We start from the raw sequence: 27,833 nt of genomic DNA, 5'->3' as shown, positions 1-27,833 counted from the left end.
CGCTCAAGTTACAATCCAATTTTGTAGATAGAGTCCTGCCTCATTAACATAACTGCTGATAATCCCACCTAATTAACATCATAGAGGTAGGATTTACAACACAGGAAGCTCACATCAGATGACAAAATGGTGGACAATCACACAATACTGGGGAAATTGATACACATGGGACACAATTCAATCCATGACAGGTTGGTTTTTAAATTTTACACCATCGTCAGCACTGTGAAGAAGTCTGCATTTCCCCCAACTATTTCATATATATTTTTTCCTTGTCAAAATAAGTCTCAATAATACATATTTCAAATGCAGAAAATTACATTGAGTAGATACACCATACTTTACTTTGCTATTACCTTATGTTAGACATTTGGGTCATTTCCTGGATTTTGTTATAAAGACAAAAATGCAATAATAGAGCCTCTTCATTTTTTTTCCTGTGAAAATTTTCTTATACTATTTTTTTATGGCATAGTGGTTAAGAGCTACAGCTGTTGGCCAAAGGGGTAGGCAGTTCGAATCCACCAGGTGTGCCTTGGAAACCCTGTGGGGCAGTTCTACTTTGTCCTATAGAGTCACTATGACTCGGAATCAACTTGATGACAACAGGTTTGGTTTGGTTTTGGTTTTCATTTTTTTTCTTGTGAAATTTTCTTATACTCAATTCAGGAGCAGGGTTACTAACCCATTTTTATGTCTCTTAAAACATAGTATCAATTGTTCGATTTACATGAGGGGGCACTTCACTTCAGTGTTGGAAGCACTCACACGCACATACATGCATGAGTATGTATGTGTGCGTGTGTATACATGTGTATATACAGACATACATATATACATTTATGGACACATTATACATATTTCTGTTTGTTCCATGTGGTTGCTATTGTTAGTTGCTGTTGAGTCAGCTCTGATTCATGGAGACCTCATGTATAACAGAAAAAAATGTTGCCCAGTCCTGCACCATTGCCATGATCTTTCATGTTTGAGCCTATTGTAATCGTTAAAGGCTGTGTGTCAACTTGGCTGGGCCATGATTCTCAGTGCTTTGGTAGTTATTATGAAGTTTGGCAGTTGTATAATGATGTAAATACCTCCACGATGCGATCTGCTGTGAGTAACCAATCAGTTGAAAGGGAGTTTTCTGGGGGTTGTGGCCTGCATCCAATCTAGGTGGACTTTCTGGCAAGGCTAGAGGGCTTTCGCTCGCTCTGGATTCTGCAGCTGGCTCCTGTTCATCTGAACTCTGGTTCTTGGGATTTGAGCTAGCAGCTTACCTGCTGATCTTGGGATTCGTCAGCCTCTGGAGTTTATGAGCCAGCAGCCTGCTAGCTTACTTGCTGTCATGGATTGAATTATGTCCCCCCCAAAATGTGTGTATCAATTTGGTTAGGCCATGATTCCCAGTATTGTACGGTTGTCCTCCATTTTGTGGATGTAATTTCATGTTGAGAAGATTAGGGTGGGATTGTAACACCACCCTCACTGAGGTCACCAACCTGATCCAAGGTAAAGGGAGTTTCCCTGGGATGTGACCTCCACCACCTTTTATCTCTCAAGAGATAAAAGGAAAGGGAAGCAAGCAGAGAGCTGGAGACCTCATACCACCAAGAAAGTAACACCAGGAACAGAGCGCGTCCTTTGGACACGGGGTCCCGGTGCCTGTGAAGGTCCTCGACCAGGGGAAGATTGAGGACAAGGACCTTCCTCCAGAGCCGACAGAGAGAGAAAGCCTTCCCCTGGAGCTGACGCCCTGAATTTGGACTTGTAACCTACTAGATTGTGAGAAAATAAATTTCTCTTTGTTAAAGCCGTCCACTTGTGGTATTTCTGTTATGATAGCACTAGATAACTAAGACACTTGCTGCTCTTGGGATCTGTCGGCATCCGCAGCCTATGAGCCAGAGGCCTGTTGTCTGACCTGCCAGTCTTTGTATCTCCAGCCCTTTTAGCTACATGGGTCAGGAAAAGCCTCCTGCCTGACCCACAGACTTGGGACTTTCCAGCCTCTACAATCGCATGAGCCATTTCCTTGATATAAATCTCTCTATATACATATATATATATAGACAATTCTTTGGTTTTGTTTCCCTAGAGAACCCAGCCTAAGACACCCATTGTTGAGGTTATTGTGTCAAGCCATCTCATTGAGGGTTTTCTTCATTTGCTGACCAATTTGTTCCACAGCAGGTCTATAATAGTTCTCTATTATAGACTACAGGTCAAGAACATTGCCTGCCTTCCCCACCCACAGTCCTAAGCAAATGCTGGCCCTTAGACAGCAGTGCTGTAGACCAGGTGTCCACTGGACACCACTGACTGGACAACCAATCAATCCAGAGACCAACCTTTGACCTATGACATCACTTGCCACACACTAATGAACTGGGCTGACTGGAGGCTCACTATCAGGAATGGGAACAAGAGCTGCTGAGACAGGGAGGGTGTTAGCTGCAGGAGCTGACCCCAGAGGGGTGCCAGAGCAAAGCTATTCGGTAGAGTTTGGGACACGGCAAGTCAAAGGTATAAGGAAGCAGCCCTATGAGAAAACAGAAACCATAAGAAAAATAAGCACAGAGCACAGGGGAAAGGTGACTGAGGTCACAAAGAGCATAAAGTGGAGCAGACTTGAGTGGGGAGCCAACACTCATCAATGCCAGACCCTGGAGTGGAGCTCCACTGACTCGGGGACACATGGCAGGGGAAGTGGCCGTGGAGCCAGGGTGGGCCCTCCAGGCCTATCTGTGCCGCTGCTCTGTCCTTTGAGTCCCAGCAGGGCCCTGTCTACCTTGGGCCCATGGAGGTGGATCAGTCCTCTAAGGCTTTGTCCACCATTTGTCTTCCTTTTGTGCAACTGTCTGTTCAAGGATCTCACTGGGGTCTCCTGGGTGCAGAACAGAAGGACAAATAAGCTCAATGATGCCACAAAGCCTCACGGAGCCCCACAGAACCAAGCCTTGTGTTGGGTACTGGGGAGCCGTTTGGAGGCTCTCACAGGCCTGACTAGCCTGCCTGACGATCCTTGGAAGCATCTAATCCTAATTTCTATTTTACAGAAGCAGACACCGAGGTCCAAAGAGAGTAGTCACTGTACAAGTTCCCAGAACAAGCTGCAACAGAGTCAGGATATTCCTACCTTTCCCCAGCAAACTGGGCGAGGTGCGGGGTGGGGAGGGCAAAGTGCTAACATCTGGTCTCTTTCAGAAGTCCTAATCTAGCAGTCCTGGGAAAGGGCCTCTGTGCCCCTCCTTCCACAGTCAGGGATCCCCCTTCCCACTGGCTCTGCTTTTTGCCCAACCCATCCACGGGCAGGATTCCTTGGCTCCAGCTAGTGGTGAGCCCCTAGGCTGCCCAGGTCTGGGCAGGTCAATTCCGAGAAAGACAGACGTGGGGGCTGCAGGAGCTTCTTGGGCCCCAGGGTCCCTGCCTCTAGACCTGACCTTGTGAGAGTACTGACAGGCGTGCTGTTCCCTTTACAGATGACAAGCTATGCCGTGGGCATGCTTCCAGATGTGGGGCACACTGTGGTCTTCCCCCTTAGGCCCGGTTGGAGCTGGTGCTCCTCTGAGCCCAGGTGGGCCCAGCGAGGCCCCAGCCTCACCCCATTTCTGAGCGGCCCCATCACAGCCCAGAATATTGTGGCAGCTCACCTGCCCTATCTTGTCCCAGGCAAATGGTTAACCCCCAATTCAGATCCTCTCCCCAATGTACCCAGGCCTAAGATTGCCTCTCCCCAAGGCTTCTCTCTGTTCCAGGTGCCACCTGACCCCAGACCCAGCCTGCAGTCGGGGAGGTAACCCCATTGTCACAATGACAGACAATCAGGATGACTGGGCTGGAACCCTTGGAGGGAAATCCCACTGTGGGCATGTTTAAGACCAGGATTATTTTTGACCCTGAGATTGATTGGTAAAAAGTGATTATATGAGAGACCCAGTGTTTCCTTCTCTCAACTATTGTAACATCCTTCCACTTGTCTGCTTCTGGAAACCTCTGTGTTCTCTACCCGTTGCTGGAAAACTGACACCCAGGGCAGATCAGGTTACCCTCCTCCTCAGAGGCCCCAAAAGATGCCCTACTGTCCACTCAATGGCATCCCATGCCTCCATCCCATGGTTAAGCTGCCCCTCCAGGCTGTCCCCTCAGTGAGCACTGTCTCTGCCACCCCGCCCCTCCCTTCCAAGATCTGGTCATTCCTTCAGGGTGAGGCTGCTTGACCTTCCTTGATCAGCTAGAATTTTCTGATCTTAACATCTCCTATCAGTTGTGCACACCCTGAGAGCTACCTGTATAAAGCCCATGATCCCCGCAGGTGTTTTTAACACTTTACACATACACAGTGAGTGAGTTTTTCCTTTTATTTTTTGAGACTCTCGGTTCAGGATAAAATAGCTGACAGACCCTCTTGGGTTAAGACACAGTGTTACACAAGAGGCTAGTTAGAGCCCCCACACAGAGAGGAAGGATCTAAGTGTCTGGTCTGGGTAACACAGGAACACTCCGATTTAAGATGAGAAAAGCCATCCATGGAAGTCCACCAGTTAGGGTCCTAGCGCTCCTCCTCTCACAAACCACAGCCTATTACAAGCACAGGTGGATTGTGTACTCACACAGGAAGCTTCCCAGGGGAACGTCAGCGCCCAGAGTCTCTCCTCCTGCAGGCTCTCCCAGCGCCCGGTTCTCTGTCCCACCGAGATGGTCCTGCCTGCCTTCTAGGGACATCTACTGAGCTATAAGGAGGAGTGTGGCGGGAGGAAGTAAGGATATAGGGAAACAAAATCAGCAACACAATGAAAGGGCCCAGAGGAAAAGTCAGAAGAGCCAAAGGAAAAGGGAAATCTTTAGGGATATTTCTGTCGACCACTAATTCACATGTTTGTATATTATTCTTGATATTAGTAAAATGGGGCCTTCAGTAGACTCTGGGTGGAGTTATTTTCTCCCTCGTTTTTGTCTCTCTTTTATGATTGAACTATGAGGGAAAGCACGTCAATCAAACACTTCCTAAGCGATCCTCTAGGCTACATATACCGGAATGTAAATATCACAGAAAGTGAGGGGGCCATCAGTGTCCTCACCGATTATCACAGAGCTTTCTCAGCACCAACAGAACATCCAGGACAAGCTTTTGTTTTTTCTCCGGTTTTTAATTAGATTCATATCCCTCTTGAGAGAACAAAGTCTATCCAGCTGTAGAAAGTCTGAGGGACCAGGAGGAAAACTAGTCAAACCGCTTGTGAAACTTGCAAATGTGATGACCAGCTTCCCGTGAGGTGAAAATGAAACCCACATTCCATGGTAAAGGCCCATGTCCCATCTTACATTGTAATTTGCTGCATTGGCTTGAGGTCCGGTGAGACTGCGAAGGCACACCCTGTGCACTTTTTGATGTCATCCACTGTCAGGCCTTTCCAGGGCTCAATCAGCGTCAGTCCTCTCTTGGGGTGCACGTTGAACACGGCCCTTTCTGTGATGATCCGGTTCACACAGCGCTTCCCAGTCAGCGGCATTGTACAGTTGTCCAAGATTTTGGGTTCATTTGCCTTTGAACAATGCTCCATAGTGACCACGACTCTGGTTTTGGGACCGGACACTAGATCCATGGCACCTCCCATTCCTTTCACCTTCTTCCCGGGAATCATCCAGTTGGCCAGGTCACCGTATTTGGAAACTTGCATTCCTCCCAGCATCGTCAGACCAAGGTGCCCCCCCAATCATTGCAAATGACTCATCACTGGAGAAGAAAGAAGCCCCGGGAAGAACAGTGACTGTCTTCTTGCCAGCATTGATGAGATCCGCATCCACCTCACTTTGTACTGGAAATGGCCCCAAGCCCAGGACCCCATTTTCACTCTGAAGATGAACAGTCATATTTGGGCTGATAAAGTTGCTGGCCAGGAGAGGGATTCCTATGCCCAAATTAGCATACATGCCATCTTCAAATTCCAGAGCCGCCCGTTTGATGATGCAGGTCCTCAAATTATCTTCGGGTGTGTGTCTTCCCACTCCCTCTTGTCGGACTGCTAGGCGCTCAATTCTTTTCTCGTACTTTTCTCCCTTTATCAAGTGGTCTACATAAATGCTAGGAATATGGATGTCTTCTGGGGAAAATGATCCGACCTCCACAATTTCTTCAACCTCCACCACTGTGGTTTCTGCAGCTTTGCACACAGGCACGTTGAAATTCCTTGCGCTCTTCCTGAAGATAACATTTCCTGAGCGGTCGGCCTCCCACCCCTTCACCAAAGAAAAATCTCCTCTGATGGCTTCCTGCAGAAGATAATGGTGGCCATGAAACTCCCTCACCTCTCTGGGCTTACTGATGACGGCGAGGTGGCCATCGTCATAGTACCTGATGGGCGCACCTCCTTCCTGGACCAGGGTCCCGTAGCCAGTGCTGGTGTAGAAGGCGGGCACCCCGGCGCCCCCCGCGCGGATCCTCTCGGCCAGTGTGCCCTGGGGCGTCAGCTCCAGCTCCAGCTCCCCGGCCAAGTACTGGCGCTCGCAGAGAGCGTTCTCCCCCACATAGGAGCAGATGATGCGTCTAATCTGCTTGCTCGCCAGTAAGAGGCCCAGTCCGAAGTCGTCCAAGCCCACGGTGTTGCTGACCACGGTGAGCCCTTTCACTTGGGTCTTCAGCAGGGCCCCGATCAGGTTCTCGGGGATCCCGCAGATGCCGAAGCCTCCCATCAGGACGGTGGCGTCATGAGGGATGTCCTTGATGGCCTCCACCGCGTCTGCGTAGAACTTGACCCGGTGGCTGGCGCTGGTGGAGAAGCAGCGAGCACCACCCTCGGACAGAGCGGGGCCGATCCGGGCGCCCCCCGAGCGGCCTGCGAGGGCGCAGAGCCGCAACCCCGAGGAAAGGAGCCTCAGGGCCGCCATGTGGGTGCGCGGTCCAAGGTCCCGCAGGCGAGAGGCTGGGGGCGCGCCTCTGAGCCCCGCGTAGGGGCGCCACGGCCGTGTCACAGAGCCAGAGCACCCGCCGCGGTGATGTCCCCGGGCCGCGGGGGTAGGAACGGCCTCGTGCCGGGGCGGCGACCCTCTCCATGTTGCACGTAAGGACACAGGCACAGAGAAGCCAAGGAGGTGCTGGCCACAAGGCAGACAGATTGGAACTTGACTGTCCCGCGCCGCGGAGCTAGCACGTGACGCTACCGCGGCCCCGCCAGAAGGGAATTGCTCACGGGGCCGCGCTCCAATGACTGCGGGTTCAGGTTTGGGGAGGCCCAGAGAGGATTCTGTGCCGGTGGCCTCCAGTCAGCTCACCGTCTCTGTCCCCAGCATCCTGACTTGCTGCCCTGGGTTCAGTCCCCGTCTCAGGCCCACAGGCCCTCACAAAGCTGAGCAGAGCTGACGGCCTCTATTGGGACATGGACCCAAAGCCTCTCCTGACCCTGCCTGACCCTCTGGAGCCTCTGCCAGAAACTCCAAACCCTCTGGAGCTTCCAAGACACTGATATCTACTGAACAGCTATCCTCACTGAGCACCGACTTTGTGACCTGTTTAATCCTGTTGACAACCTCAAGAGCCAGTGACTGCCCCACTCATTTCATTGCCCTGGAGGAGCTCAAGTTCACCCCTCATCATGACAGCAGGGATGGCAGGTCCTGCCCAGCCATCAGTCACAGCAAGGGTCGCTTCTCCTGAAGAGGCTGCCCCTCCTTGTGCTTCGAGTCCCCCCACTGGGAACTAGTGGAGGATTCGGCACTTCTCCTCTCTCCACTGAGTCCTTCCCATCGGCACACCACATGCTCTGCTGCCTCCTAGTCTGAAAAGGCCCTTGCTGACCCCACATTTCCCTCCAGCCACCCCATTTCTCGGATCCCTCCTCTAGCATAAGTTCTACAAAGAGCTGTCTAGTGTCTCAGCCACCTGCTTTGGTTGTCCCTCCAGCTCCCCAATCAGGCTGCATCCCCACCCTCCACTGAGCTGCTCTGGTCAAGGATGTCAGTCACCTCCATGTGACTAAGCCCTCTGGTCACTTCTCAGTCCTGGCCTTTCTCAACCTCTACAGAGGACAGGTGACACTCCCTCCTCCTGGGAAGGCTTCTTTGCTTCCTTCTTTCTTTTCTTGGCTTCTGGGTCACCTTGCTCTCCAGTTTCCTGCTTCTCCCTGGCTGGTCCCACTCAGTCTCAGTTGTGGCCGCTCCTTGGCAGGACCTCTGGATATTGGAGGCCCCAGGGCTCCAGGCCAGTCCCCTCTGCTGTATTGCTATATTACTTCCCTGGGTGCCCTTGTCCAGTTCCATGGCCTTAAATCCACTTATACCCAGTGGTTCCCACACCCGGGTCTCCGGCACTCACCTTTCCCTGGAATGGCATTTGCACGTGGATCTCTACCAGGGTCTCAATAATACCATGGCCAAAAGAGAGCTCTTGATATCCTACCTGAAGCCTGCTCCTCCTCTAGTTTTCCCTAACTCAGGCAAAACAAAAAAAACTATTAAGAAATCCGTGATTCCCCCTTTTCTCATCTACACGCCCAGCAGTAAATAACCTAAACCAAACCCCCTGCTGCCGAGTTGGCTCTGACTCATAGAGACCCTACCGGACAGAGCAGAGCTGCCCTATAGGATATCCAAGGCTGTCGTCTCTATAGGAGCAGACTGCCACATCTTCCTCCCTGAGTGCCTAGTGGGCTCCAACCACTGACCTCTCAGTTAGCAGCCGACTGCTTAGCCGCTGTACCGCCTTGGCTCCTTCTGCTAGAAATACATCCTAACGATTCTACCTCCACAACATATTTCTGATCTATTCACTTTTCTCCATCCCAGATGCTCCCAACAAGCACTTACAGCTCTCCCCTGGACCACGGTGTGGCTCCTGACAGTTCCCTCTCACTTCAGTTTGTCCATTGTACCCACAATGGACAAACTGAGCTCAGAGGGCTTTGTTTTATACATGTATTTAAATAGACTTCATATTTTACAATAGTTTAGCGTTACAGGAAAATTGCAGAGACAGTACGGAGAGTTCCCATGTACCTGGCACCCAGTGTCCCCTGTTAACGTCTTATGTTGCTATGGTACATTATGAACAAATATTAATACGTTACTGCTAACCAAACACCATACTTTATTCAGATTTCATTAGTTTTCCCCTAGCATTCTTTTTCTGATCTAGGATAAAAAAAAAAAAAATTTTTTTTTTTTTTTTTGATACTACATTGCATTTATTAATTACGACTCTTTAGGCTCCTCTAGGATGTGACAATTTCAAAGTCTTTACTTGTTTTTGAAGCCTTTTAAGTATTAAGAGGAAACCCTGGTAGTGTAGTGGTTAAGTGCTACGGCTCCTAACCAAAAGGCTAGCAGTTCAAATCCACCAGCCGCTCCTTGGAAACTCTATGGGGCAGTTCTACTCTGTCCCATAGTGTCACTATGAGTTGGAATTGACTTGACGGCAATGGGTTTGTTTGGTTTTTGGTTAAGTATTAAGAAGTAATCATCAAGAATTAATAGTTTGACAGAGACTGGAGGAACCCCTGAAACTATGGCCTCCAGACGCAATATTAACCTAGAACTGGAACCATTCCTGAAGCCCACTCTTCAGACAAAGATTAGACAGGACTACAAAACAAAAAATAATACATGTCAGGAGTGTGCTTCTTAGTTGAACTGGGTACAAAAGACCAAATGAGTGGCTCCTGTCTGGAGGCAGGATGAGAAGGCAGGAAGGGACAGGAACTGGTGGAACAGACACAGGGAAGCCAGGGCAAAAGGGGGAGTGTGCTGTCACATTGTGGGGATTGCAACTAAGGTCACAAAATAATATGTGTATAATTTTTTGTATGAGAAATTAACTTGAGATGTAAACTTTTACCTAAAGCATAATTAAAAAAAAAAAAAAGGAGCCCCCCCCTCAAAAAAGAATGGTCAGTTACAATAATAAAAGATATTTAAAAAAAATACAATACAAATTAATCCAAGTTACTAAATTTAAAAATTATAAGATGAAATATAACTAATAATTCTAATTTTTAAAATGGAAATGGCTAGGAATTCTGTAGAGCGTCTTTCAATGTGAGTTTGTCTGATGCTTTTCTCGTGGTTAGACTGGAGTTAGTGGGTTTTGGGAAGAAGATCACCAAGGAAGTACCATTCTCATCACGTCATATCAAGGGTACCTACTATCAACATGACTTAACACTGTTGATACGAACCTTGGTCACCGGGCTGAGACAGTGTTTGTCAGCTGTCTCCAGTGTAAAGTGACCTGCCCATCCCCTTTCCATACTGTGCTCTTTGGAAGCACGTCACCAAGTAAAGCCCACACTTAGGGGTAGTGAGTTATGCTCCAACTCCTTAAGGGAGGAGTATACCAGAAGGTTCTTTTTTAAAAACCCACATCACTTCTTGTCATACTCCACTACCATTAAAAAAATAATAAAATACCCTAAAAACTCCAACTTGCCCTGGTCTACCCTAACTCAAAACCACCCCTGCTGACCTCTTTCAATCTTGTCTTCCTCTCTCCCTCACCTGCTCTGCTCCAGCCATGGCAGCCATCTTGCTATTCGTCAAACACGCCGATCTTGTGCCCACCTGAGGCCTTTCTATCACCAGTGCCTTTCTCTTTCCCCCAAAATACCTACTCAAAGAATGAATGAGTGAATCCTCATTCTATAGATGAGAAAACAGAGGCTTGGAAAGGTAAGTACCTCCAACATTACCAAACTACAAAGTTACAGAGCTGGGATTCAAACCCAGGCCCCTCTGACTCAAAGCCTGAGGGTTTAACCACTTTACCCTACTGCCCCTCCCCTGGGTAGGAACTCCCAGTGTAGAGAAGGTTGCTCTGTAGAAAGAATTTCCCAGCTCTTGGGAAGAAAAACATTGACTCACTCTCTTAGCAACTCAAATGTAGGCTCTGCAGAAAGAGAAGAGGGAAAACACCATTGTGTGAGGGCCTACTATGTGTCCTGCACTGTGCCAGGAACCTTACTCACTTTACCTCATTGAGTCCTCACAGTGGGGAGGGGGTATAACCCAGTGTTACGTTTGAGAAAGCTGGGCACCCAGGGCAAAAGCGAGGCAGACCACCACTGCCCCTGACATGGCCTCAGAGGAGCCCCAGGAGAACATCCGCTGCACAGAGCCCCAGTCTTACCATCCTCCGTTTCCACATAGAGGCGGAGTCCGAGGTTCTTGTTATGGTTCAACAGCCAGCGGTCACTGGCTGCTGTGACGTCCAACACCAGCCAGCCCTCGTTACCAGCTCGGAGCGTCTGAAGATCCAAAAAGAACAAGTCAGACTCCCTGTGGACATGAAAGAACAATTAACTGAGGCCAACACAGCTGCCTTGTGTTCTAGTGCCCGCCTGGGGGATATCTGTGGAGCAGATGGCTCTGGGCTGACTCTGGGCTGGGTGCCTTAGTGTACTTTCTTGCTGTATCAAAGGCATTACTGCACCCATGTACAGATGAGGAAACTGAGGCCCAGGAGGCTCAGTGACCTGCCCATAGCCCCATAGCCAGGACTGGCAGGGCCAAGATTCAAAGCCAGGACTGCTGCTGGGCTCCTTCCACAGTGCCAAGAGGCCTCTGAGGTGAAGCATGTTTCCCACCTCTGAGGCTGGTCTCCCCAGGAAGTTCCTCTTTCTGTCCTCTGGGAAATGCCCTTCCCCCAAAAGGGCCTGGTTGGAGGAACCAACAAACACTTGACTGTGAGGGAGGGGCAAGCACAGGCTCGAGGGGAAGGCACCTGTTGGAGTGCTCCTTGACCACCTCAAACATGCTGACGTGGAGGGTCCTGTTGACCTGGTGGGTGCTTGGCACCTTATAAATCCGGAATTCAGCAACCGTGACTGCCTCCCCTGTCGGGATCTGGGTCAGGTCAAACCAGAACTCCTTCCAGTGGGGTTCCTGGTGGGCCAGGGCGTAGTCGCGCTCCACTGGAAGACAGAGCAGGGCAGGGCGGTCACTCAAGGCACTGGAGAACAGCAGACCCAGGGTCAGGCTCACTGCCCACCAGACCTGTGACAGGGCATGGCACCCAGCCTGGGTGGGGCTGTCTCCTCCTCTGTAAACAAGCTCTGCCCCTCAGGGTGTTAGGAGAGCTCTATCAGGTCATTAGTGAGGTGCTCCCAGCACAGAGCTCAGCAAGGGTAGGCTTTCATTCTTGGCTCCATGGGCCACGCCCCAAACACTGCCTGCCCCTGCTCAGGCCCCTGCTGACTCCACGGCCCACAGAGGAGACAGGATAGGTCCCTCCTCTGTAACCTGAGGCTAACGGGGAGATGAACATCGGACCCAAGGGAGAAATAGGTCCACAGCCCCAGTGGCAAAACCTGGTGCACAGGGACATACATGACTCTGTTTCACCAGGACAGCGGCTGTCCCCAATCTGTCTAAAGTGCCTGGATAGGAGACGGAGGGCGGGAGGGAGCTTGGAGCTGACATTTAAGCTGGGCCTTGAGGGGTGAGTGTGAATTTGTCATGATGTCAAGGGAGGGACCAGGGAGAGCAAAGGGACCAGACTGCTGAGGACCTTCAGGGCACATGGGAAAACCACCACCACAAAACAACAGCAAAGGGTGAAAGGATCAAATGGAACAAGGTGAAGGAGGAAGATGAGCCACAGAGAGACTGGAAAGGAATAAGGAAAAACAAGGTAGGAATGACAAGCTCCTTGAGACCCAGATCAAGTGCTGGGGGGCATCAGAGAGGGTCCCTTTGGGATGGTAAAATCTGAGAGGGCTTCACGGAGGAGACGACATCTGAGCTGGGCCTTGAAGGATGAAACGGGGTCTTGATAGGCAACAAAGGTGATAGGGAGGGCCTTCCAGGCAAAGGGGACTCCTATACACCGGCATGGAAGCAGCTAGGAGCCACAGAGAGGTCAGTAGAGTAGGGTGCAGGACAAGAGTGTGGTTGTGGCCTGACTGCAGGAGACCTGACTTCTGGGGTTCGCACATGGGCTGTGCTTGCCAGTGGGAGCAAGAGGGTTCCAGGGCAGCAGGGGAGTGGTGTGGTTTGAGTGAGGGAAATGTCCGGGGAGGCAAGGGTAGGACAGGCTGGAGGTGATGTGGAGGGGGTTCAGAGGCGGGGGCTGGTGTAACAGTCTGTGGGGGAGGTCGTGGTTGTGGAAAAAACCCCACATTTCTCAGCTGCGCGGAAATGCTCAGGACAGAGTATTTAGGGCAGTCTCATGCTAGCATCCTGTCACTTTCCAAAGCCAAAAATCTGTGACTCCGGAAAGCAAGGTGGGGAGCTGCCCAGTGCCTTCCTCAAAGCCTAACACTGAGATTTTAATTATATGTCTGTGAGTCTTTTTAAAGATTCTCTCTGTGGCTACTGGGCTCAGTGACACAGGTTTTAAAAAGGCCCAGGATGTGCGGCCTGAGGGAATGTGGCAGTACGTCCTGTCCTTGCAGTGGGGACTTGGTCCAGTGATGGGCAGGCAGGCAGCTGTGATGGGTGGGCGGTGGGACAGGACATGTTTGGGCAGGAAGAGAGGGACTGCTCATCCCCAGGCCAGGGAGGAGAAGAGCTAGGATGTCCCTCGTCCAGCACGCCTCGGTTGCCCACCTGAGAGCCAGGCCATTTCAGGTGCAGCGTGACACAGGGCAGGACCTGGTCCCTCCCAGACAGGCAGAGAGCATCCAGGGCAGCGTTCAGGATCTTTGATGGGTGATGCCCCGTGGATATCTACACACCTGTGCCCTCCTCCGACAGACATGTGCTCACACGCACACTCAGTGGACTAGGGCTGCACAGACCACCCTGTTAAAGTGGCTGTGCAAAACCCTGATTTGCAGGAAGGTGTCCTGTGGTTAAAAAGGAAATAGGTGAAGGCTGCTGGCTGTCACAGGGCATGGGACAGAGTGAAGGAGAGTTGCTCAGAACACCCTTCATGGCCCACTCCTCAAAGCACCATTTACTGCATCGGTCCCCATGGGGGGCTGACAGGTGGGTGCTAGCGGCACACTGGGGAAACACTGTTTGCATGCCTGACGGTGGCTTCACGTTGGATCCGGGGACTGAGGGAACAACGGGGGCAATAGGCTCTGTGGGCTTCTTCCCTCCCTCCCTCCTTCCGTGTCCTACAAGCAAGGAGCAAGCCCAGGGGTCACCCAGGCTGGCTCAGTACAGCCTTACTCAAGTGAACTGACCCCAGTTTCAAACTTCCACCCTGTTCAGCTTAGGGAACTGAGAAACCACCCAGGAGTGCCAGCACCGGAAGTAGTTCATCCTGGCTGTTCCAGGCAAGCGCTAGAAAGTGGGAAATTTTCAGGAAAATGGTAATTTTTATCCCAAATTGATAAAATTTCCTGGAGTGCAGCATCAAAATAGACATAAAAAATAGACATAAAATAGACATTCCTTTGCTGGATCTGCAGTGTTTCAATGGTTGCTTCTTTGGATTAGGAAAGATATTTCTCAAAAGCAGGTGTTGAAGAATAGCATTATGGGGACCTGGGAAAATGCAGGTAGTCACTGGGCAGGCTGACTGCCGCAGCCACAAAGACAGTGTTGAGGAGTGTGGACAGCTCTGGCCAGCACCAGGGTCTCTGGGTCCCAGCTCTGACACCACTGCTCACCAAGAACTTTCCCTCTGTGGCCCCTGTCTCCTCATCTGTGAATCAGTGATATGAATACACCCTTTTCCTCATCTGACTGTGAAAGGGCTTTGTAAAGGGCAGGGACCTTTGGATGGGAGGGCGGCCATTTACCAGGAGGCAGGGGGGTGGTGCCTCTTGTTTCCTAACTTAGTGGATGCATCAAGAGGTGGTGCCACCCCGCCAGCACCAGCTGGAGGCCATGTCTGAGCACAAAGCCATGGGGGAGGAAAGGGAGATAGCCGATTTTCTTTTTTTAAATAAAAGCCTTGAATGGAAGAAAACACAACTGATGAAAATAAATCAGTTCCACTGAAAGGCACTGGGATGGCTTCAAGCTGCCTGCTTTTTACCTGCCTGACTTAGTTGAGGCACTTAACCCTCTGGGCTGCAGTGTGCACATCTGCACATTCACCCTATGATATAGCGTCAAATAAAAGCTGTAAAAAGCTAAGTTTGTCACTGTAGTTGGTACTGGGTTATGGTCCAGCAAATGCTCCTAAAATATTACTCAGGAGCATTTCCTTTTCGGTGTACCCACAAACCCATACTCCACTTCCACATATTACTAGATATGACATCTCCCACAGCAGCCCTGGCTCGAGAGGCAGCCCCTCAGCAACGCCGCTGGGGTTGTCTTCCCTGTTCTGAGTACTCTGGGCTCAGGCACAAAGCAAAAATGAACCCTTTCTTTATAAAAGTACTACAGATCCCAGAATGTCAGAGCTCAAAGGACAGACTCACTAAATCTGGTCTCCTTCCTCTTTTATGTACACTTGGAAACAGAGCCCAGGGGTCCTGACTGTTGGCCTGGGGCTTTTTCTATTACAGTAAAACTCTACCGTCTGATGCTGTAAAAAACTGCACAAAAACCAGGTTGGAATCTGCCAAAAATGCCTCAGAATTCAAGACAGGCACCCAAATACATAGCACAAAATGCCTATCGATGTTTCCCACCCCTCTGCTATTGTTTGATGGTTCACAGAGGGAATTTATGGGTTTTCCCAGGAAAACTGCTGCTGGCTGTGATGGCTGGGAAGTTCATTCCAGGGCACCTACTAGATTCAGATAGACTGTGGGGGAGGCTTACTCCTTGCCCTGGCCGGTGTTCTGGGTCCCCGTGATCTAGGATATATCCTGCCAGGGATCCTCCCTCTGGGGAGGCTTGGGAGGGACCACTGATGTTTAGAACAAGGTTTCTGGGTAGTAAATCATATCTCCCATCTGCAAAATCCTGGACAGGGAGTCTTAATTTTGGTATCCCATAATTTCACCTTTGGGCATGTGGGGAAGGACTCCTGACTCTGCTGCCTTCTCATGGCCTGGAGGCTTTAAAAGAACACTCACTTTTCCCATTCATTTTTCCTGGCCACATCTAGTAATATTATTAATTCATTTATTTCACAAAAATGAGAGCAAGTCACTAGGCACTAGGGACACTGCAGCAAACAAGACAAACCAGCCTCTGTTCCCATGGAGCTTAGAGTCTAGTGTGGAAGTCAGATAACTAGCAAGAAAGTAAACAGACAAGACTGTTACATGTAATAAGTGCTATGGAGGACATAAAGAGAGGGGTGGGGTTTGGAATAATGCAGGGAGTGCATGTGGGGCCACTTATTTATGTTTTTAACTTTATTTTGAAATAATTTTAGACTTAGAGACTAAGTTGCAAGAACACATATATCCTTCGCCCAACTTCCCTAATCTCAACACCTTATATGTTGTTAGATGCAGTTGAGTTGGCTTTGACACACAGTGATCTGATGTACAACAGAACAAAATGTCGCCTGGTCCTGCGCTATCTCCACAACCACTGGCATAGTTAAGTCTAGTCGAACAACACTCTGTTGTGATCCACAGGGCTTTCATTGGCTAATTTTTGGAGTAGATAGCCAGGACTTTATTCCTAGTCTGTCTTAGTCTGGAAGCTCCACTGAAATCTGTCCACCATGGGTAACCCTGCTGGTATTCGAAATACCAGTGGCATAGCTTCCAGTATCATAAACATGCCTGTCACCACAGTATGACAGACTGACAGATAAGCGGTGGGACATCTTGTATAACCATAGTATAACTATCAAGACCAGGAAACTGACATTGGTATAATACTATGAACGCAACTACATCCTTTTCTTGAATTTCACTAGTTTTTCCACTATTGTCTGTTTTTCTGTTCTAGGACTCAATTCAGGATGCCACATTACATTAAGTTGTCATATATCCTTAGTCTCCTCCAATCTGTGACAATTCCTCAATTTTCCCTTGTCTTTCATGACCTTGACACTTTTGAGCACTGGTCAGTTACTTTTGTAGAGTGTTCCTCCATTTGGGTATGTCTGATGTCAGCTGATGTCTAACTCAAGGTTAGATTAAGTTCTGGAGAAGAATGCCACAAAAGTGACGTGTCTTTCTCAGTGCATGAAGTCAGGCAACATGATGTCCACATGTATTATTACAGGTGATAACTTTGATCCTTTGGTTAAGGTAGTGTCTGCGTGGCTTCTCCACTGTAAAGATACCATTTTTCCTTTTGCAAATAATAAGTTATCCTAGGGGAGATACTTTGAGATTATGCACATATCTTGTTTCTCCTCAAACTTTTGTCCACTAATCTTAGTATCTATTGGTAGACGTTGCCTGCATCAATTATTACTATAGTATCTGCAACACTAATTTTCTATTTCCTTCATTCCTTCTACATTTAGTAATTGAAATCCTTTTAGAACAGAGACCTGTCCCTTCTCCCTCAATTATTCATTAATTTTTAAAAAGTCATTAGGGGTCTTGGATATTTATTTTAGTTTATGGGTTATAATCCAATATTATTAATATTTATTTCATTGCTCAAATGGTTCCCGCTTTGGCCACTGGGAGCTCCTTCAGGTTGGCTTCTGTATTCTTTGGACATGCCCCCCTCCCTTTTTTTTCTTAAGCACTTCCTTGTTTCCTGATACCACAAGATGCTCCAGGATCATCTTGTAATTTCCCATTCCCATCCCTGGAATCACTCACTTCTTCAAGGAGCTTGGGTTCCTTTTATGGAAGAATATAGAATTTAGAAACTAAGGTCCAGGCACTAGATGTGTTCATTGCTCCTGGGATGTCATTGCTTCTAGGCCCTCTCAGCAGACAAAGCTACGGAATATGTGTGTATACACTGATCCATACACAGCAACGATTGTGAGTGATTCCAGGGATGGGAATGGGAAATTACAAGATGATCCCGGAGCATCTTGTGGTATCAGGAAACAAGGAGGTCCTTAAGAAAAGTCCAAAGAATACAGGTCATGGGACACTGGACCTTCTCCTCCAGTTTCTGATAAAACAACCGCCAAATCCCACGTTTGCAGGAAAGGTCTGCTTTGGGAAGGAGGACGGCTGCCGTCTATACTCTTCCTGTCCATGTAAGAGGCCCTGTGCTCACCACTCACAGGCTAAACCTCCAGATGCCAAGTCCTGTGTCCATCGGCCCAGCACTAATGAAGGCTTCAGCTATTTTTGTGCCCTGGACAAAATTTAGAGTCACACAGACAATCTAAATTTGTCTTCTTTCTAACCAAAAAGTAAGACCTTAAAAGACACCCTCTTCCTTTAGCCCAGAGCAGCTGTTAAGAGAATGGAGCCTTCCTGACCTTGTCTTCCCAGTGTTCTTCCCCTCACACCCATCCCCAACCCACAGGGCCCACAGAGGAGCCTAACCTCACACTGTGGTCTGGCGCCAGCCCCGTGCCTTCTGGTTGCAAACACCCCTCCCCACCCCAGATTCTCTTCTTGAAACCACTGTCTCCTGGGTTATCCACCACGCTGCCATGTCCCCTACCTCACCATGTCCCCTACCCCGCCATGTCTCCCTCCCCATGTCCCCCATCCCACCATGTCCCTGTCCCTGCCCTGTCCCCCACCCTGCAATGTTCCCCCTCCCTGCCATGTCTCCTACCCCACCATGTTCCCCACCCTGCCATCCCCAGTCCACCATGTCCCTCTTCCTACCACATCCCCCTCCCCAGCATGTTCCCCTTCCCTACCATGTCCCCCACCCCACCATGTCCCCCTCCTTGCTATATCCCCCTCCCCACCATGTCCCCCACTCCTGCTGAGCCTGCTTTCCTCTTAGTTCAGTTTTAAGAGCCTCCTCGTCCTCCTCTGACCCCCCCACAGAGCAGGCCTGCACCAGGGGCTCATGTCCCCAGCTTCTCTGCCCCTCTGGACAGTGAGCTATTAGAGGGCAGGGACTGAGCACGGTGGGGTGGAAACAGGAGGCTCTCAGTGATCCACTCCCCAAGACCCCGGTGTTCCACGGTGGAGGGCAGGCTCCCCCAGGCCTAGGCGGCAGGTGGGCTGGGACTGTCTAGCTGGCCCTGCCAGGAACAAAGGCTGAAGGTGGGAGCACTTCAGACCCAAAACAAGACCCAGCCTCCAGAGCCTCTGCACGTCCACAGAGCAGCCACAGAATTTATAAACTGTCGATTCTGCGTTCTGAAGGGGTTTCCCCCACCCGGAAATCTCAGCACTGCCAAGAAGAGGCCCAGGCTTCATTTCTGAGGAAATTTTAGTTGGTTTTCATTGCCGACTTTTGTCAAGAGCTGTTTCCATAAATGGCTCTGCACTCATAATTACTAGTCCAGGCCTCAGACGACTTCAGACCCCAAATTAAAAGGGAACGCCCACACATCTGGCTACATCAAGGCCACGAAGGCCAAAAATATATTCATGGAGATGTGAGCAAGAAAGAAGCAATTTCTCCAGTTGAAACCTGGGGCAAGAACGGAACTGTGGGAGTTTTCCAGAAAGACGTGGTCACGGTGATGTAGCCCCTCATCCCTGTGGGGAAAGGGTACCCGTGAGGAAAATGGGCTGTGTATACCTCCCAGCCTGTTCCTCACCCCTGGAGGAGCCCCCATCAGGGTCAGGGGGTGGGTATATTCCTTGGTCAGAGCTGTGAAGGTCTTCAAGGCAACCCTGCATAGATGGGGAAACTGAGGACCAGAAAGGGTAGAGACCTGCAGGGGTCATGAGTGAGGTTAGGAGCCTTTGTGTAGACTTGTAGATTTGGAGCCATTGTAAAATGATTTCCCTTCAAGTTCCTTTGGGTGGTGATATTGGGTTGGAGGGTCACCTGTCGACAAGGTTCTTCTGTCAACAGGTGCCCTACAAATGCCTGCTGAAGCCACCTTCCCCTAGGTAGGGCCTGTAGGGACTTGGAGCCCTGGGGAGATGCTGCACCCACTGTTGGCTTCTGGCAGACAGGGAGGGCTGGCCCTGCTTCTGTTCCACCTAAGCAGCCCAGGCCCCTTCACCTGGCTCTCCGCACTCCCCTGTCTCCTGCCACATTCCTCTTTCCTTCAACTTCACCAGTCTGCCCTGAGCACCTGCCACTCAGGGGCTGCGGTGCAAAGTGGGGTAAGGGCTTCCAAGAAGAGTCAGATTTGGCCCCTGTTCTCCGGTTGCTCCAAGAGTAGGAGAAAGAGGGGCCTAAACATGCACCTGCATCAGACAAGGCAGAAAGTGACTAGAATCCTAGAAAGAAGGATAGAGCTTCCAACATGTAGGGACCTGTCTCTTTAGAGTAGAGTTGGGAGTGGAAATAGATTTATGGATCTCCCCCTTCTTTAAGAAAGGTGGAGTTTTCATAAGAAGATATGGGAGTGAGTGCATCCTATGCAGAGGGCACAAAATCAGCAAAGGCACGGAAGTGGGATGTAACATCCAGCTCCCACTTGTGAAACGTCTACCATGTGTAGGGGCCTGGCTGGCCAATTGCACATGTCATTTCTCTTCGTCTTATACAACCCTGTGAGGTGGGCTTCATTCACCCTGTCTTAAAGGTGAGGAAACTGAAGTTCATGTCTCACGGCTCCCAAGTGGCACACCCAAGATTAAAATCTAGACTTAATTTAGCCACAGAAGGACGTATACAGAAAGTTCATAGCATGTTTATGCATAATAACCAAAAACTGGAAATAGCCCAAATGCCCATTAAGGAGAAGAGATAAATTATGGCACATTCATGCAAAGGAATACAACTCAATGATTATAAAAAGAACTATTAATACAATGATAACATGGGTGAATCTCTAAAATATTACGTGGACTGAAGTTCAAAGAACAGACCAAAGGAATCGACGGGGATAGAAATCAGAAAGTAGTTGCCAAAGTAGAATGTAGAACATTTTCTTTATAAATTATGCTATGCCAGCTGAGCTAGATGTTTCCCGAGACCATGGTCCTCCAGCCCCCAGCCCAGTAATTCAGTCCCTCAGGGAGTTTGGATATGCCCATGGAGCTTCCGTGACCTTGCCTTGTGCAAGTTGTGCTGGTTTCCCCAGTATTGTGTACTGTCTTACCCTTTACCAAAGTTACCACTTATCTATTGTCTATTTAGTGTTTTTCCACCCCCACCCATCCCCTCCCTTGTAACCATCAAAGATTGTTTCTTTTTGCGTGTAAACCTTTTTGCGTTTTTGTAGTAGTGATCTCATACAATATTTGTCCTTTTGTGATTGACTTATTTCACCCAGCATACTGCCCTCCAGATTCATGCATGTTGTCAGATGCTTCACAGATTCATCATTGTTCTTAATCATTGAATTGCACAGTATTCCACCGCGTGTTATGTACCATGGTTTATCCATTCATCTGTTGATGGGCATCTAGGTTGTTTCTATCTTTTTGCTATTGTGAACAATGCTGCAATGAACATGGGTGTGCACGTCTATTTGTGTGATGGCTCTTATTTCTCTAGGATATATTCCTAGGAGTGGGACTGCTGGATCATATGGCATTTCTATTTCTAGCTTTCTAAGGAAGTGCCATATGGTTTTCCAAAGTGGTTGTACCAGCAGTGCATAAGAGTTCCAATCTCCTTGCAGCCTCTCCAACATTTGTTATTTTCTGTTTTTTTGATTCATGACATTAATGCCAGGGTGAGATGGTATGTCATTGTGGTTTTGATTTGCATTTCTCTAATGGCCAGTGATCTCAAGCATTTCCTCATGTGTCTGTTAGCCATTTGAATGTCTTCTTTGGTGAAGTGTCTGTTCATTTCCTTTGCCAATTTTTTAATTGGATTATTTGTCTTTTTGTTATAAAGGTGTTGGATTTTCCTATAGATTATAGAGATTAGACCTTTGTTGGATTCATCATAGCCAAAAATTTTTTCCTAGTTGTAGGTTCTCTTTTTACACTTTTGGTGAAGCCTTTTGATGAGCATATTTAATTTTTAGAAGATCCCAGCTATCTAGCTTATCTTATGGAGTTTGTGTGTTATTAGTTATGGTTTATATCCTGTTAATGCCATGTATTAGGGCCTCTAGCATTGATCCTATTTTTTCTTCTAGGATCTTTATAGTTCTTGGTTTTATATTTAGGTTTTTGATCCATTTTGAATTAGTTTTTGTGTATGGTGTGAGGTATGGGTCCTATTTCATTTTTTTGCAGACAGACATCCAGTTCTGCCAGAACTATTTGTTAAAAAGACTGTTTCTTCCCCGCTCGACGGACTTTGGGCCCTCACTCGCCTCTTTTTAAAACAAAGTTGTGACAGGAATTGTGAGATTCAAATGAAAGAACAGACATGGAGGTTCTGGGCATGTGGTCATCACTGGGCATCTTCTTATACAATCCCTGAATAATTCCATAGGGTGGGTACCATATTATCCCTATTTTACAAGGGGATAACTAACTGAGGCTCCCAGAGGTAGACTGGAAATCCCATGATCACTCTGGGAACAGGTGGCAGAATCAGGAAGCGTATTTTGTCTGTTTGAGTTCTAGGTCAGAAACCCCTGACCCAGGCCTGTCTGCCCTCCCATTGTTCAGCCCCTCCTGGTTTCCAGATTGGCAGTGTCACTATCTAGTACCACCTAGCAAGTTATAATAAGCTTTATGGTTTATGTATTTATCATTTTTCTCACTCACTTGAAATCAGCTCCCTGAGAGCAAGAGCTTTGTTTAGTTCACTGCTATATCTCCAGTAACTAGAACTGTGCCTGGCACAACAGATATTCCCTGTTTGTTGAAAAAAAAAAAGAACGAATTTCCTGGAAAAAAGAATCAATGAAACTGTCCCTGGGGCTTATAGAGGTAAAGCATCACTTCTTCAAGGTCCAGTTGATATGGGCAGAGGAAGACTCAGGCCAGGTCCCTAACTCCCATTTAGCCCTGATTCTCCCAAATCCAACAACCTCAATTTGAAAGCTCATCAATTACCCTGTCCTCAGCCACCCAAGATCACGGGAACAAACTAGACAGGTTCAGGGAAGGGTCACAAGAAAAGTAAAGATGGCTCTGTTCTCTTCCTGCCTGGACTTCTGCCTGAAACTGTTGTTTGCACCTCAGTTTCTCAATGTGGAACATGGGCGCCTGCCACTTGGCTGACACAGGATACAGAAGGATTCAGGAGGACAATCAGAGTTGGTCTTTTATGCCTCCCTCCCTCTGCCCTCGGTGGTCCAGTCAGTCAACCTTTGCTCTGACAGAGAGGGTGTGGTGGAGTTGGTGAGAACCACAGGTTCAGGGCAGGGAGGCACCTCGTTTTTCTGACACTGTCACTGTAGACTAGACAAGGAAGCAGAGGCCCAGGGAAGAGAAGCACTTGGTTAAGGATGTGCAGGAAAATGGTGGCAGACCCAGGTGATACAAGAACCTGGTTCTTGCCTCCCAGTTCAGGGCCCTCCTCTGTGAGCACAGGTGAGGCCAGGGACAGGCTGCATCTGTGTCCTGACCAAAGGAGCCAAGAGTCTACAAGGCTGAAATTGACAGACAAGTCAGGCAGGGCTGCCTGCTCTGACCACAGCCCGCCTCCCAACTCGATCCCTGGAAACCATGACATAGGCTTCCTAAAGCATCTGCTCAGACACAGACGGCCTGGCTTACAGCAGGAGGCCTATGAGAAGCCCCAGGGCCTCTGAGCCCTACAGGCTGCCATTGATGGTCAGGTGACCGGCCAGCACCAGGCCTCGCTTCTCAGGAGCCAGAAGAGGTCAACAGGAGAGGTGGAGCTGGGGGCCCCAGGTGTGCGAGCCTGGGCGTGGGTGCTGATGCTGCAGTGATTCTGCTATTAGGCTTCACAGTGGTTTTCGGGCCACTGATCTTCAGGGCCCTGGGGCCTGGGACTCCAAACATGGAAAGGTTCCTGGTATGTGTCTAATCCCCATATACCCCCCTAGGTAATTACCAGTTAAACTACTCTAACTCAAAGAGTTGTACTAGCGCAATTAGTACTTCAGAATAAAGGAGGCCCTCTGACAGCTGGCTGCGCCCACCCATAGGCTGAGCTTCCACTCAACAAAGATCTGTTGTTAATGCCACAGCGTCAGAGGCCTTAGATCTTTAATGAGACATACAGAGATGGGGCGGGAAGATTTAGGTTTTGGAATCCACAGCCCTGGATGATGCCCTGGACCTGCTGGGTGGCCCTGGGCAGGCCATTTAACCTCTCTGGGCCTCATCTCCTCACCCGGGAAATAGAGCTGGCAAATCAGCTTCACATGCTGTTGCATGGATTGATGATGAATTATAAGCCCTGATAGTTCAAATGCTAATTTTTATTCTAAAAATAGGTACAAACACCTTTTGGTTGGCTTTTAAAATCTGCTTCTGGGTTTCACATGTGTATAAAACACATGGGCAGGTTCCCGTCACATCCACACCAAGGAGGGGACAGTAGCTAGGAGGGATGAGGTCAGCAGCAATCAGATCCACCCCCCTATCAACTAATTACACAACAACTCTGAGGGATGGATCACTAGGAGCCCCATTTTACAAGGAGGGACTCCATGCTCAGAGAGGCAAGGGACTTGCCTAAGATCACACAACAGAAGCAAGAGGGGAACTAGGTCTGCCTAAGCTCAGGCCCAGCTCAATTCATGGCAACAGCTTCCACCAGGGCTGGATGCACTTGACTCAGGGGAGGCTGGGGGGAAGCAGAAAGCGGACTGGGAGGTAACTCACTTTGACAGACGGCTCTCCTGGGGGCATTCCTGGGGGCACTCCATCCTCAGCTCTTCTTGGTCCTGATCCTGGGGTCAGCCTGTTCTGAGCACAGAGCTTTTGCCCCGGTTCCACCCATGGTTTCCTCTCCCATCTGCTCCAAGTCCCCAGCCCTGCCAGCCTACTGGCCTTCTAAGTTTGCACCTGGTAGGCAGCAGGTAGGCAGCATCCAGAGCCTACCAGCTGGGTTCCTATGACTGGCACTGGGCTCTCAGCACTGGTTTAATGGCTGCATGTCACCATGACAGCCCACCTTGGGTCCTCCTTGGGTCTCCAATCCTCCTGTACTACAGATGGAAGCAAATGGCTGCAGATCCCACAAAGCCTGCTGCTACTCTGTCCCGTGTTCCTCTGCCCAAACCGGTCTGAAACCCTGCAGTGTGAATTACTTAGTATGGCCTTTCTTGCCATGGTCTTGTAACTCCCACCCAGGTGACTGGATGGGGCTGTACAAATAAGATAATTATGGCCCACCAAGGGGATTGGTCAGTTTTGCCTTAAAAGGGAGCCAATTCCAGAGCAGAAAGAGGAGCTCACCACTACCAAGGAAGGACAGACCGGCAGGAGAGATCCAGCAGCAGAGACCTGGCAGCCAGGAGACGGCACAGTGGGCTTCCTGGCCCACAGAGAGAGAAAGTTGAGTGCCTCTGGGCAGAGACTGAAGGCCAGGGAGAGGCATGCCTGCATGCACAGCTGGGAAGAGGATTGAAGGACCGTATTTTGAGTGTTCCTGAGCCTGAATTGGAACTGTCACTTCCCTAGTAAGCCCCATAACTGTATGATCTGATCCGTGAGTTCTGTGCAGCCATTGCAATGAATTTTCAAACCCAGTAGGGTGTTGTGGGAGGGACGGCTGGTGTCAGAATTAGTAAAGTTGGCAGAGAGAAGAGGGCATGTCTGATCCCCACCTCATAAGAATCGGCCTTGGGCTGTTGATCTTGGTTCTCCTTCCCCCTTCTGAACTTGGAGGAGGTCAGACTCTATCCCCATACTGTTTTCCACACACTCTGAAAAGCCTGCCCTCCAGACAACAGAATTGTTACCTCTTTGAGCGCTGGATGTAGAGCCAGACAACCTGGGCCAAGTCCTGCTTGAGGACATAGAGACTGTGCTATTCTAGGTGTGACACTGCCTCTCTGAGCCTCATTGTTCTCATCTGGGCGATGAAGGTGAGTATCATGGCTTTGAACAGGGTTGCTGGATTTAACGGTGATGCTCTAGGGGAGGCTGGCAGTTGTGGCAAGGGGCCTTTCCCTGCTCCTGACTCCCTGGCTCTCCCCTGCTCAGGCTGAGCTGTAGTTGTTGGGTCTGTAGACTTTTAGTTGTCTGGTCTCTGCTCCAGTCCCAACTCGTGTCAGTCACTAGCCACAGACAGGAGGCAAAGTGGATGAGGGATCTGATCAAAGACAAGTTCTCATGACCACAGATTAAAGTGAGCTTAGTGATGGAAAAATACATCTTTGAGACCTTTAAGAGTAAATAGTTCCATGGTCTGGAGTAAAATTTCTACAGAGAGAAGCCAGGCTTGCCTGGGAGAACAAAGAGGGTCCAGGCAGCAAACTGGATCTCTCCACAGGCCTGGACACTCACTCCATGTTAGACCATGTCCCAGGTACTGGGGCCCAGGGTGACAAGACCACACTCCCTGACAGCCCACACCCACCTCTTTATGGCTTGGACACAGGGGAAGAGCCCACGGTGGACCCAAGACACCTGGGTTCTCACCACTCTGATGTGACCAGTGCTTTCAGGCTGAACTTTGTCCCTGTCTTCAGCACTGCCCTTATTACAGCGACAGCATCACAGCCTGTTTAGTCATCCGTCTCCCCAGGACCAGGCTGTCATCCAGGCACTGCCCAGGTCCGCCTGCACACGACATAAGCCTTACTCTTGGGTGTGTTAGGGGCGGGGTGAATGCACGGCCCCTGGGAGTTCACGGTCCCCCCTCTGCGCGTACCCACCCACAGCTTAGACCTTGCTTCCCCACCAGGCACTTCACACTCCCCTGCGCGGTCCGTGTCCACCGACTCGTGGCTCTTTGAGCTGCTACCAGCCACTCTCGGCTGACCGCCAGGCGGCTGACCCTGCCCGACGCAGTGCACAGCCGCCCCTGCAGCCCACGGTCACACTCGGCCCCCACTCCGCACTTCCCAGGGGGCACCATGACCGGCGTGGGGACACTCAGCCCGCCGCCCACGCACCGCGAGCCCACGCGGAGTTCGCACGCCGCCGCAGGACTCCCGACGCCCACCCCCGGCGGCCCACGCTCACCCATGTTGACGAAGCTCATGACCAGGTCAGCGCGGCCGAGGCCCGGCTCCGCGCGCCCGCCGTCGTCGTCGTCGTCGCCGGCCATGGCGTGGTAGAGGTCCAGCATGAAGAGCGGCGCGGACGCAGGCAGCCGGGCGGCGGCGGGCGGCGCGCGGGGCCGGGGCCGCCCGGGCAGCCCGAGCACCGCCAGGATCTCGCGCTGCATGTCGCGCCGCTCCCGCGCGCCCAGGCGACGCTGCGGACAGCCGGGTGCGGGCCGCGGGCCGGGGCTGCCGCCGCTCAGCGCGCAGAGCGCCAGACCCAGGAGCCAGAGCGGGCCGGGGCGCGCGGCCATGGCGCCGGGCCGGGCTCAACAGGCGCGCATCCGCTCACGGCCGGGCCGGGCCGGGCCGGGGCCGCCTCCACCGGGAGCGACGGGTCGGGCTCTGCGGACGGCTCGACGGGCGGGCGTCGCCCCAGCGCCGCAGCGAGGTTCCCAGAGCGCGTCCTCGAGCGGCACTTGTCTCGGCTCCGGGCCCTGGGAACCGGGCGCCACCGCTGAGGTGCCAACCCGTGGCCGGGGACTGTCGGCTAATCTGTCTGTCCCCACTGTGGCCGCCGCTCTGGCTGCTGCCGAGGCCCGGCTCAGCAGGCGGGATGGCGCGCGGAGCTCCCGCGGGGCGCTCAGGCGGAGGGGAGCCCAGGCGGAGAGGAGCCCGCGAGCTGCTGCCTCGGCCCCGCTGCCGTCTGTGGAGTCGGCGCACTTCGGTCCCGCCAAGGCCCGTGAGACCCCGCCCCCTCCCCGCGCAGGACCAATAGGGGTGAGGGGGCGGGGCAAGGCTGCTTAGAACCGACCCCGGGAGAGGGCGGGGCGAGGCGCGTGGAACCGACGCCCGGGAGGGGGCGGGGCGAGGCCCGTGGAACCGACGCCCGGGAGGGGGCGGGGCGAGGCGCGTGGAACCGATGCCCGGGAGGGGGCGGGGCGAGGCCCGTGGAACCGACGCCCGGGAGGGGGCGGGGCGAGGCGCG

General features: G+C 50.7%; 2 protein-coding genes across 3 annotated transcripts in view; both read right to left on the bottom strand.

The window, feature by feature from the left end:
• The window catches only part of BMP8A (bone morphogenetic protein 8a), a 34,813-nt gene extending 7,654 nt beyond the window's left edge, over positions 1–27,159 (bottom strand). Inside the window, exons 1-3 of one of the 2 annotated variants that reach the window (XM_049878860.1) lie at positions 26,826–27,159; positions 11,708–11,897; positions 11,114–11,262 (exon numbers count right to left, since the gene is read on the bottom strand). In XM_049878860.1, coding sequence (XP_049734817.1) covers positions 11,114–11,262; positions 11,708–11,897; positions 26,826–27,159 — 673 coding nt within the window. Of the gene's footprint in view, positions 1–11,113; positions 11,263–11,707; positions 11,898–13,533; positions 17,616–26,825 lie in introns of those variants that run through there. The other variant, XM_049878861.1, reaches the window with a different exon arrangement.
• On the bottom strand, positions 4,344–7,928 carry LOC126072927 (succinyl-CoA:3-ketoacid coenzyme A transferase 1, mitochondrial-like). Its single transcript, XM_049878857.1, is given in 2 exon segments — positions 4,344–5,712; positions 5,714–7,928. Coding segments are annotated over 2 exon segments (1,566 nt in total). The 5' UTR covers positions 6,886–7,928; the 3' UTR covers positions 4,344–5,318.
• Positions 27,160–27,833: the final 674 nt, after the last annotated feature.

The sequence above is a fragment of the Elephas maximus genome, chromosome 3 (genome assembly GCF_024166365.1).
Source record: "Elephas maximus indicus isolate mEleMax1 chromosome 3, mEleMax1 primary haplotype, whole genome shotgun sequence".
Lineage (NCBI taxonomy): Eukaryota > Metazoa > Chordata > Mammalia > Proboscidea > Elephantidae > Elephas > Elephas maximus.
This window is presented reverse-complemented; position numbering and strand designations above follow the sequence as displayed.